This window comes from Ranitomeya imitator, chromosome 9 (genome assembly GCF_032444005.1).
Source record: "Ranitomeya imitator isolate aRanImi1 chromosome 9, aRanImi1.pri, whole genome shotgun sequence".
NCBI lineage: Eukaryota > Metazoa > Chordata > Amphibia > Anura > Dendrobatidae > Ranitomeya > Ranitomeya imitator.
Window position 1 is genome coordinate 40,016,985 of NC_091290.1, and position 12,889 is coordinate 40,029,873.

A 12,889-nucleotide genomic window follows, 5' to 3' on the forward strand; every position below is an offset into this window, starting at 1 on the left:
TCAATCATATCAGAATAAGAATGGAACCATGCATACCAGGACTGAGATGGGGCCAATTATACCAGAATAAGGATGGCGATGAGGGCCATGCATACCAGGACTGGGATGGGGCCAATTATACCAGAATAAGGATGGCGATGAGGGCCATGCATACCAGGACTGGGATGGGGCCAATTGTACCAGAATAAGGATGGCGATGAGGGCCATGCATACCAGGACTGGGATGGGGCCAATTATACCAGAATAAGGATGGCGATGAGGGCCATGCATACCAGGACTGGGATGGGGCCAATTATACCAGAATAAGGATGGCGATGAGGGCCATGCATACCAGGACTGAGATGGGGCCAATTATACCAGAATAAGGATGGTGATGAGGGCCATGCATACCAGGACTGGGATGGGGCCAATTATACCAGAATAAGGATGGCGATGAGGGCCATGCATACCAGGACTGGGATGGGGCCAATTATACCAGAATAAAGATGGCGATGAGGGCCATGCATACCAGGACTGGGATGGGGCCAATTATACCAGAATAAGGATGGCGATGAGGGCCATGCATACCAGGACTGAGATGGAGCCAATTATACCAGAATAAGGATGGCGATGAGGGCCATGCATACCAGGACTGAGATGGGGCCAATTATACCAGAATAAGGATGGCGATGAGGGCCATGCATACCAGGACTGGGATGGGGCCAATTATACCAGAATAAGGATGGCGATGAGGGCCATGCATACCAGGACTGGGATGGGGCCAATTATACCAGAATAAGGATGGCGATGAGGGCCATGCATACCAGGACTGAGATGGAGCCAATTATACCAGAATAAGGATGGCGATGAGGGCCATGCATACCAGGACTGGGATGGGGCCAATTATACCAGAATAAGGATGGCGATGAGGGCCATGCATACCAGGACTGAGATGGAGCCAATTATACCAGAATAAGGATGGCGATGAGGGCCATGCATACCAGGACTGAGATGGAGCCAATTATACCAGAATAAGGATGGCGATGAGGGCCATGCATACCAGGACTGGGATGGGGCCAATTATACCAGAATAAGGATGGCGATGAGGGCCATGCATACCAGGACTGGGATGGGGCCAATTATACCAGAATAAGGATGGCGATGAGGGTCATGCATACCAGGATAGGGATGAGAGGACCATATTTACCAGGATAGGTGATCTTAAGTACAGAATTTACCACATTTTTTGCTTCAGTTTTTTTCCCCTAATTTCCTCCTCTAAAACCTAGGTGCGTCTTATGGTCCGGTGCATCTTATAGTATGAAAAATACGGGTATGTGTCTTTATCAATACAATAGAAAGGAAATGTATGACCTGAATCAGTCTTCTTTCTCACAGCAATAAAAGAAAATGAGCAGTAATTTCTATCTGACTGCAAAAGATGAAAAACTGTGTATAGCATCATTCTCACTGTTATACTAAATCGCAGCTTGTAACATAGTAACATAGTTAGTAAGGCCGAAAATAGACATTTGTCCATCCAGTTCAGCCTATATTCCATCATAATAAATACCCAGATCTACGTCCTTCTACAGAACCTAATAATTGTATGATACAATATTGTTCTACTCCAGGAAGACATCCAGGCCTCTCTTGAACCCCTCGACTGAGTTCGCCATCACCACCTCCTCAGGCAAGCAATTCCAGATTCTCACTGCCCTAACAGTAAAGAATCCTCTTCTATGTTGGTGGAAAAACCTTCTCTCCTCCAGACGCAAAGAATGCCCCCTTGTGCCCGTCACCTTCCTTGGTATAAACAGATCCTCAGCGAGATATTTGTATTGTCCCCTTATATACTTATACATGGTTATTAGATCGCCCCTCAGTCGTCTTTTTTCTAGACTAAATAATCCTAATTTCGCTAATCTATCTGGGTATTGTAGTTCTCCCATCCCCTTTATTAATTTTGTTGCCCTCCTTTGTACTCTCTCTAGTTCCATTATATCCTTCCTGAGCACCGGTGCCCAAAACTGGACACAGTACTCCATGTGCGGTCTAACTAGGGATTTGTACAGAGGCAGTATAATGCTCTCATCATGTGTATCCAGACCTCTTTTAATGCACCCCATGATCCTGTTTGCCTTGGCAGCTGCTGCCTGGCACTGGCTGCTCCAGGTAAGTTTATCATTAACTAGGATCCCCAAGTCCTTCTCCCTGTCAGATTTACCCAGTGGTTTCCCGTTCAGTGTGTAATGGTGATATTGATTCCCTCTTCCCATGTGTATAACCTTACATTTATCATTGTTAAACCTCATCTGCCACCTTTCAGCCCAAGTTTCCAATTTATCCAGATCCATCTGTAGCAGAATACTATCTTCTCTTGTATTAACTGCTTTACATAGTTTTGTATCATCTGCAAATATCGATATTTTACTGTGTAAACCTTCTACCAGATCATTAATGAATATGTTGAAGAGAACAGGTCCCAATACCGACCCCTGCGGTACCCCACTGGTCACAGCGACCCAGTTAGAGACTATACCATTTATAACCACCCTCTGCTTTCTATCACTAAGCCAGTTACTAACCCATTTACACACAATTTCCCCCAGACCAAGCATTCTCATTTTGTGTACCAACCTCTTGTGCGGCACGGTATCAAACGCTTTGGAAAAATCGAGATATACCACGTCCAATGACTCACCGTGGTCCAGTCTATAGCTTACCTCTTCATAAAAACTGATTAGATTGGTTTGACAGGAGCGATTTCTCATAAACCCATGCTGATATGGAGTTAAACAGTTATTCTCATTGAGATAATCCAGAATAACATCCCTCCCTTGTGTTTTTGTGCTTTTTCATGCATATTTTATCTCTAGTAACATTATAAATTACAGATGGCAACGAAAACGAAAACTTGCAACAGATGCTGATTTTTTTTTACCCAAATCCAATATATTTATATTTTTTTTGCAGTCAAACTGATCATTTGAGCAATATATAGACATCTTTAATGTTATTATTAGAATGGTTTCCCTGTAAAAAAAAATGTATTTTTTATAATATTTCCTTTGCATTTTAAGGGCTTGTTCAGAACTTTGATTTTTCCACGTATGAGAAAAACAGACCGATTATTCTGATCAGAGTTTAGAGTTGGATCCAAGTGTCATCTGTTTTTCTCGTACATATGAAATAATAAAAAAAAAAGTTTCTCCAACTTTCTCCTTTCTGACAGTCGGTGAAAATCGCACCGATTTTTTTCACGGACCCATATACTTGCATTGCCGATTTTGATTTTAAAAAATCAGCAATTTTCTGTAAAAATCCACGAACATGTGAATGGTCCCATAGTCTCACAGGTAAGTGTGCCATCCGTGAAAATCATGGATAACACTCATATGCAAAACTTGGATGTGTGAATGAGCCCTTAATGGAAGCTTCCAGTTAGTGGTGTTGATAGGAGAGTTGGCTACTGGTTACCAATTGCATGATTGCTTTTTGCACCCATAGAAGGTTCTGGGGTTTATTGGCCAATTTACCACCGCTTTATGCTATTCCTATGTACAGGGGCGGACTGGGCCGGGTGGCAGGAATGCATGTGCCCCCCGGGCCGGTGCCTGAGCAGCTATGTAGTATAGGCTATGTAGTAATAAATCCTGCACAAATCTGATCTGGGCAATCAGGGCTGTGCATCCTCGCAGCCACATAGACACATACAACTTGCTTCCAATTATAACCACATTGTAGACATTTCCACCATGTCTGATAATCTGTTTCAACAAAACACATGTAAATGCATCAGATTTTCCATCTGATTCTTTTTTTGTTTTCGTGAAATCACACTCACGTGCTGCAGAAAAAATCCACAACATAATTCAACCAGGAGGAAGCACTCATGTACGAATCTAACGCCACACTCAGACGTCCATTTTTCTAGCCCGTGCTGGTTTCCCTTTTTTGGCACCTATTATAGTCTATGTGATGGTTCACTATCTGTGTTTTTTTGTGGGACGAGTGGTCTAAAAATGATCGTTTTTGAGTCGAGTCACGGATCAAAATGACCCATACAGGTCTGCGGGTTAGTGATATTTACGGACCGCACCTAGATGGTAAATTTGATTCATTTAAATCACAGGAGTCATAATAGAAATGGTAAAAAGTGTCCATATTATGGCTAGCTGAACGAGACCTCACCCTGCAAGGAGTGGCAAAAGTTGTCACGGCATATGAAAGGTTTGGTAGCAAAACACAGAACTGAGAAGGGGTTGTCCGGTTATAATTAGGGATCAGCGGACCCGTGGAAGTTCGGGTTAGACCAAACTTTAATCCAAAGATTGGTTTGGGTACCAGAACTCTACCTGAACTTTAACCAGAACCCTATAGAAGTCAACGGGGACTCGGACTTTGGTCTCGCTCTCTGCTTCGATGGAGATCTGACCGCTAAGCCCAGCAGCGATCAGTATAATTTTTATCCCTGTTAGAAAAACGGAACGACAGGTCAGACACCCAACCACCACTTCATTCTTTCTCTATGGGGCTTCCAGAAGAAGCAGAGCACAGCGCTTGGCGGTCCCATAAGGAAAGAGGATGCACACTGCTGCGCTATTCAAACAGGAAAAAAGTGCCCCATTCTGCCGATTCCTGTGGGTCCCAACAGATGGACCCCCGCTAGTCATGAAGTTATCACCAATCATATGGAGAAATGATCACTTGGTTTCGCCGGACAACCCCTTTAGGTCACCATGAAGAACTGCAGACAGAAGAAGCGGCTGAGTCCATATCTTTTTTGTAATATCCATTTTTTATTTACTTGAGATTAGAATAAATACACGACCCCCTGCCCTTAAAACTCTGTTTGTAAACAATAGAAAACCTTACCATGTTCTTTGGCCTGTCTTTTTGTTTGGTTTGGCGCAGCAGGGATATCCCGTATGAAAAATGGAATATTATCCCCGAAACGGTAAGACTGGCCTTCCCTAAATCCCCCTCCTTCCCTTAGTTCAAAATAACATGTACAAGACGTGTTAAAGCCCAAGACAGGCAGACTTCATCTACGAAAAGTTCCAATGGATCAGTCATCCATGCCTCGTTGAAGGCTTTCCTCCATTGCATTTTTCCTTCTCTGTCCCTATTTTCATCACAGGGATAGCGTGATCTTTGTAGTCCCTCTTAGCCACACATGCAGGGGACTCCATGTCATCTGAGGTCCTTTAAGCAGAACTTGTGTCTGACAATAATTTGTGTCCTAAGGGGATAAAAAACAAACAAATAATTAGGACAAACAGTATAAAAGGACATATTGGTTTACCTTCTAGCTCCACAATATTCTACGAAGCTGCATAAGGTGACCTAAAGGTAACACTATGACAACGGGCTGGTGGACAAGATTGTTTTTCTTGTATGGGTGCGATCCATGGTTTTCACGGACAGCACTCATGCCTATGATATTCTATGGAGCTGTATACATGTCCGATATTTTCCTAGGACCGAGTGGTCTGCAGATAAAAAATGGAGACATGTTTTATTTTGATCTGAGTGTCGGATCAAAAACAGCAATGCAACTCTATGGATCCATGAAAAACATCGGACCGCACTTGGATGACATCTGAGTGTTGTCCAATTTTCATGGACTGACAGAAGTTGAAGATACTCTACCAGTACCCAGGGAAAATGGACACGGGTACAGTCACAACAGGATTGGATTTTATTGGCAAAATGACCATATAAAACAGTGGACACTGGGGAAGGTTCGAGATCTCTCTCCCCCAATGTAAAGCTGTGCTGCACAAACATCCTGCTGTGCAACTATTGGGCGAAGCTTCTCTGCACAGACTTCCTGCTCTGCAGCTATTGGCTGAACCTGTACTGCACATACTTCTTGCTCTGCACCTATTGGCTGAACCTGTACTGCACATACTTCTTGCTCTGCACCTATTGGCTGAACCTGTACTGCACATACTTCTTGCTCTGCACCTATTGGCTGAACCTGTACGAAATATACTTCTTGCTCTGCAGCTATTGGTGGAAGCTGTATTGCACAGATTTCCTGCTCTGCAGCTATTGGCTGAAGCTGTACTGCACCGATTTCCTGCTCTGCAGCTATTGGCTGAAGCTGTACTGCACAGATTTCCTGCTCTGTGGCTATTGGCTGAAGCTGAATTGCACAGATTTCCTGCTCTGTAGCTATTGGCTGAACCTGCACTGCATAGACTTCTTGCTCTGCAGCTATTGGCTAAAGCTGTACTGCATAGATTTCCTGCTCTGTGGCTATTGGCTGAAGCTGAATTGCACAGATTTTCTGCTCTGTAGCTATTGGCTGAACCTGCACTGCATACACTTCTTGCTCTGTGGCTATTGGCTAAAGCTGTACTGCACAGATTTCCTGCTCTGCAGCTATTGGCCGAAGCTGTACTTCACAGATTTCCTGCTCTGCAGCTATTGGCTGAAGCTGTACTGCACAGATTTCCTGCTTTGTGGCTATTGGCAGAAGCTGTACTGCACAGATTCCCTGCTCTGTGGCTATTGGCTGAAGCTGTACTGCACAAATTTCCTGCTCTGTGGCTATTGGCTGAAACTGTACTGCACAGATTTCCTGCTCTGTGGCTATTGGCTGAAGCTCTGCTGCACAGATTTCCTGCTCTGTATTGGCTGAAGCTGCATTGCACAGACTTTTTGTTCTGCGTTGCCCCAGCATGCACACTGCACATCCTGATAATACCAAAAGCGCTCTACTCTATGTAAGCTGCTGCTGTCTTCTGCAATTGGGTCAAAAATTTAGAGAAAACTACCTGGAGAAGAAAAGAGAGTTCTTAATACTAATGGGATGCAATAATCAGAAAATGACCTGTTGTTTAAATCAAGTATTTGCTTTAGATGTATTCTTTAAAAAAATGGCAATATTTTTGTCATGATCATTATTACAAAACAAAATAATCAATCTTGCTATCTTCACATGGGCCACTGGTTCATTTTAAGCTCATACTTCCTGTCCTTTCAGGAAGAGTTTTCAGCAGTTTCCTTATCATCAGAGGCAGGATTACAATGACACTTCTATGCACGGCTGATAACACAGGATCCACAATAGGCTTATCACAGCTGACCCTGCTCCTTCCTTCACAACCCTTTCACGTGCTCATTAGAAACTTCAATACAAGAAAAACGGTCGGGGTTTGACCACTGTGGCTATGTACACGTGTTGTTTCCTGAAGCAATCTGAAATTAAAATCTAAAAAAAGCCCCTGTGGCCAGTAAGAAAACTGCAAGATTTCTATTTTTTATTTTTACTACGGATTGTGATTTGTAAAAAAAAATGCCATTTTTTAAAAAGATCTAATGCAAAAATCTGATTTAAACAATAGGTCCTTTTCTGATGATAGCATCCCTTTAAAATAGTATGTGAAAATCTAATTTTTCTGGTTTTCAAAGAATACTTAGCGACAATTAATGGACAATTTGCATCATCATCTGAGCTCATTGTAGGAAACATAAAAATTAAGTGCACAGTAGTGTTGAGCGAATGTGCTCGGATGAGGTGTTATGCGAGCACGTTCGCTCAACACTAGTACACGGCTTTTTGTTATTGCATTTTTCCACCCACCCATTCACTGTGATGGAGTTCTGAAGAAAGCTGCTGTGTGCCTATGTGTCCTCCATTTCCGCTTGTCCCATCGACAGAGTAGAAGCATTTTGAAAGTGCGCCTGAATGAGTGGTTGCAGAGAGCATAGCACATGGGGTTGACAGTACTGTTCACATAGCATAACCAGTAACCCAGCTCCCACAACTTTGTTGGAATACAGCCCTTACAGAATGTGGACACTAGCACCATGATATTATAAGGAGTCCAAGTCAAAATAAAAGCAAGCAAAATAGCACTTAATGTCCTTGCGGCTTTTTTTTCCTTGATGAGTGAATTACTTTTCCTCTTTCCGTGACGGGCTTTTTCCACTTTAGCTTTAATAACTGTTGACGGCAGAGCTGTAGTCTGGGATCGGGATGATTTTCTAGTTATCTCCCGCTTTCCCCCGTTGGCTTCATTTTCTAAATCTCCCCGATTAAGGGTGTCGTTTGACCCGCGAGAACCTGTGGGGGTAGCAACGACCGTGCTCACCATTGGTAGTCGTATGACAGCGGAGCAGATGCTCTTCATCTCGTAGGGCGGATCTTCTCCATCGGAAGAAGAGGAGAGTGAGTCTGCCGAAGCGGCGTCTTCCATGGTGTTCCAGCTCCCATTACTTCGATGTTGAGGATAGCTTCTGAGTGATGGACTGGCGGCAAGTTTACCCGGAAAACAGCATGCTCTCTTGATTCTTGGCACTGTTATTTGCGATCTGGACAATCTTTCCGATTCTCCCATCCCACTGCTACTACCACTTCTTACGCTCCCCAAGGGACGAACAATGTTTTCTGTTTCCGAACCTTGCAAACCCGCCAGTTCTCTGCTTCTATTCTCTGTTTCTCTGTAAATCCTCCAGTACAGGATAATCATAATTGTTACTGGCAAGTAAAAGGCAGCAATGGCGGTGCCAAATGTGATAATAGGCTGTGACAAGAACTGGATGTAGCATGCGTCGGGTTCTACTGTTCTTTCACCAACGATGTACTGCCAGCACAATATAGCAGGTGCCCATAAAACAAACGATATAATCCATGCCAACCCAATCATAATGGCGGCTCTTTTTGGTGTTCTCTTAGCCCTGTACGTCAATGGTCGAGTAATTGAAAAATAGCGGTCAAAGCTTATAATCAACAGGTTCATTACAGAAGCGTTACTGGTGACATAATCTAGTGCCAACCACACGTCACAGGAGATACTGCCAAGTGCCCAACGACCCATTATAATATAGGTTGTGTACAAGTTCATGGAGACGGCGCCAATGACGACATCGGCGCATGCTAAACTGAGAATGAAGTAGTTGTTGACAGTCTTTAGGTCGCTGTTGACTTTGAAGGCCAAGAGTACCAAGATATTTCCAACGGTGGTAATAAGAGAAAGAATTCCTGTGGTCAAGGCAATAAGCACCACCTCCCACATAGCGTGTCCTCCAAAGGGGTCTCTGTACGGATACTCTGTAGCATTGGGGGCCCACGGGTCGATAGTAGAATTATTCATGGTTGGAAGCCAGTTGGTCATCGGTTCTTTCCAAGCATTATGATGGAGGGCTAGCATGACATTTTTGAGAGAAGCAGGGGTACGGACCCCCTTTAGCCAAAGCTTGTTAATCCTTTTATCCACTGTAACCTGCAAGTAAGACAAATATAAGAATTAATGTCAGAAAGTAAATAATTGCTCAAATAAACTTTTTGCAATAGTCCAGTAGAAGACTCCAGGTAACAGGTGGATGAGAGAGTACAGTACAGAAAGCCGCAGCATTTTGCTACCTCCGCTTGTTGCACCTGACACCGCCCAGAGGTTTTGTGGTGTCTCCAGTGTCTTCTGCTGTCATATGTCTCCCTTTTTTCTACTCCTTAATTTATTTTCTTATTCTTTCACTCCTAGTTCCCCGCCTGCCACCGCTGCTACGTGTGCCTCTAATCTGTAACTAAACAAAGCCGGATTTATGAATTCTGTCGTTGGGAGGAAGACGTTCTGTGACTGAAGGAGGGATCCCCCTTCTCTCGTGTTACTTAACGTAAGGGAGGGAGAAGTGGTTGGACGGGTTTGAAGTAAAATGATTAAATGAAGGAGGAAGTGAAAGAAAGTGAGAGAGAGAGAAATTACTCTAAGGAAAGCATTTTAGAATAAACCATATGTTACCAAAGCACCCGGTCGCCTTCCGTCGCACCTCCTCTTAGGTCACAGTCATTATTCCTATGTCTACGTGTTCCTCCATCTATCCTTCCTTGACACTCGCTCTATAAAATCCTTTTAAATTTTAGTTTACTTACTGTTAATTTGACCTAGTCGTCCTGATATCCTGCTCCACTTTTTGGCTTATGTCGTGTTTACCCTGTAGATAGCTATTTAAGTCTCATTATATTGGCATCATTATTGCACATTTTTTATACAGCATCGTAGCCGGTGGTGGAAGGGTTTGGGCATATGGCATCTTTTCAATCAGACTCAGCCCCGAATTCGCCCGAAGTAGCACCGCATAAGTACCCCCAAAAATGGCCATAATGCACAGCAATGTAGAAACGACATTGCTGTGCAGATGTTCCATCTTATGTCACTTCTTTTAACCATTTGGAAGCCCTTAAGTAGTTAAAAGAAGTGACATGCTCAATCTACGGGCGGCTTCCATTAGGAAGCCGCCCGCGCTCTCTATTTAATAAAATAGAGCCAAAAATGCTGCAAGAACAACAGCAAAGCCGCCTCTGGAAAATGAGTGACAGCACTTTCCTGCAGTGGCTTTGCCTGATAAAATTCGGCAGCTGTTCTGGCATCTAGATGACTTTGTGTGCACATGTGCTAAGACTCATTTGTATCCTAGTTTCCATTTATAATGGAAGGCACAAAGCTGTGCTGAATCCATCACATGCTTGACACCACTGGCACCTGATAAACGCTATGGACAGCGAGGTGTCTGTCATATGTGAGGCAAACAGCCAATATGCACACTGCCTCTTCGGAAAGAAAGACGACTTGAACACTATAGCATCACCTGTTGGAAACAGCGATCCTACAAATCACTATCAACCCTTTATCGAGCCTTGCAATATGACATTGGCTTTTTTTTTCCTAATCAGAATCTCAATTTGCAGACGTGTTTTGGGGTATTGCCCCTCATCAGTGCAAAGTCTGAGATCTGATTTTGTTAGGTGAGAGGCACTGGACAGAGGTCTTGGAAAAATCATATATAAATAATACATAAAAACATTACAATAAAAAAAAAAATACACGTGAAATCACAATATATAACTTGATAAGTCAGCTGAGTGAGCTTTGCCACAATTTCTGCACTAAATCAGATCACCATCTTCCAAGTGCCAGTGTAGAAGGTGCGTGCCAAGTGATTAGAAATTTGGTTCAAAGCATGTCAGTTAAGAGCAAGCCAAAAAAAATTAAAAAATTACCCAGGATTAGGTGTAAATGTCACAGATACTCACATGAATAGAAGGCAATTTTTCCAATAGTTAGTTAAGACCTGTTCCATTTATCACACAAAAAGCATGCAATGTATAAAGGAAAGTTACACATCATGGCACAATGATATCACATCTTCTTTCTACATTGAAAACCCCAGATCGTGCTCTCCTCCCAAGTGGATAAAAATGTGACGGTGCCACAGAAAAAGTGCCCTAAGTAGTGGTCTACTGCAGCCCACTCTCAGAGAAGGGCCCACAATAAACCTTTCCCCATCCCTCTGAACCGGTAAGCCACAGCGAGGATCATGGATCGGTTGCTTGCCCTTGACTGCCAGCCACACTTCCATCATTCTCTGTGATGGCCACGCGAATGGCACTAGGAGCTCAGTCTAAAGTGGCTCTGAGCCAAAGGGTGTAAGATGACCATAGACTCTCCCATTACACCAGTCAGAAGGGAACCCATAGGGGAACCGCACCCCGAAATGTCCTAATGACAAACACACATGTAAGGGTAGCACGCAATAAGAAACAAGTACAATAATTAGTGAAGGTCTTCACAGACCTTCAACCGGAAAATGTAAAAAATCCCCCATCCTAGCCAGAAGGCCCAAATTAAGAGTATGTGCTTAAAAAGTGTGAAAGAAGTGCGTGCAAATGTACTGTGAAACTTAGTTTGGACTCCCACACCCAGTGATTTCAAGCACCCCAGGGTCACCACTCCTGGAGCACTCTGCATCTTGGGCTTTCAAACTTTCAAAAGGGACCTAATGGCTTCGACACCTTGGGAATGGGACCAAGTTGCTGTAGAGATCTATAGGTTATGCAATGCTCGCTGGTAAAAATGGATGCACTGGAAACCCTGTTCTCGTCCTCTTCGAAGAGGCTATTTGAAATTAGGTTGTAACTGTCAAGGGACTGCATGGCAGAGGTTATAGAATGTAGAAATATGCTTGGAATTCTACTTCCACCAATGTTTTAAGATCTCTGTTTGCTGTCAGCAGAGCTTTTAGGATGACAAACATTTCACCGTACCTTAAGGCTGCCCCCAGTCTTTGTTGATATGGCTATAGCAGTGACATTGTGACTACGGGAGACGATCAATGCAGCCAATCACTGAGCGCTGCATCACTACCGAGTTCAGTGATTGGCTTCAGTGGTCATGTTCAGTAGATGTGACATCACGGTGATGGCTATATCACCAAAGACATTGGGCATCAGCAGACGGTATGTGCGACTGACTTTGTTACTTTTACATACAGTGACCCCCTGGTATTAAAAAAAACAAAAAAACAATAAACCTCTTCAGGTCGCTTCTATAAAGATTGAGAATTAAAGATTGGATGTCAACATTAGAAAAAAGTTCATCAGAAAGTGTGCCACTGGGCCTTCTATGGTCTGTGTCTAGTATTGTAGACCTATCACAAGGAAAAAAGGGTCCAGTTTTTTACTCTTATTTTATTCTTGCTGCTCCCCTGATTATTTCCCTTTTTTATTTGTTTTATAATCCATCATACTGTTCCAGAGGTACAGGCCTTTTTATTTGCTCCTAATTTTCATGGTCCTTACTAAGAGGGGCGTGGTTTACGGGATTCTATGTGGGCGTGTCTTTAGGCTGCTCTGCATAATTACCCTGTGAGCCACGCCCCTTTATTAACGCCCAGGAGTAAATAAAAAAAAGCCCATATCTCTGGAACTGTCTGGCGGATTTAAAAAAAAAAAAAAAGCAGACTACTCAGGAGAACAACATAGATCAAATACATGCAAAAACTGCCCACTTTTCACCCGGTGACAGGCCCACTTTACGTGGCCTTCCATTTAATCTATCCGGACACCCGGTGATAGGCCCACTTTACGTGGCCTTCCATTTAATCTATCCGGACACCC

General features: G+C 43.4%; 1 protein-coding gene across 4 annotated transcripts in view; it reads right to left on the minus strand.

The window, feature by feature from the left end:
* Nucleotides 1-4,767: 4,767 nt before the first annotated feature.
* CHRM1 (cholinergic receptor muscarinic 1) overlaps nucleotides 4,768-12,889 on the minus strand; it is a 204,890-nt gene continuing 196,768 nt past the window's right edge. For 3 of the 4 annotated variants that reach the window (XM_069738777.1, XM_069738779.1, XM_069738778.1), the window contains 2 exons: nucleotides 7,577-9,218; nucleotides 4,768-5,224 (listed from right to left, as the gene is read on the minus strand). In XM_069738777.1, coding sequence (XP_069594878.1) covers nucleotides 7,581-9,146 — 1,566 coding nt within the window. In that variant the 5' untranslated portion in view covers nucleotides 9,147-9,218 and the 3' untranslated portion in view covers nucleotides 4,768-5,224; nucleotides 7,577-7,580. Of the gene's footprint in view, nucleotides 5,225-7,576; nucleotides 9,219-9,358; nucleotides 9,555-12,889 lie in introns of those variants that run through there. The other variant, XM_069738780.1, reaches the window with a different exon arrangement.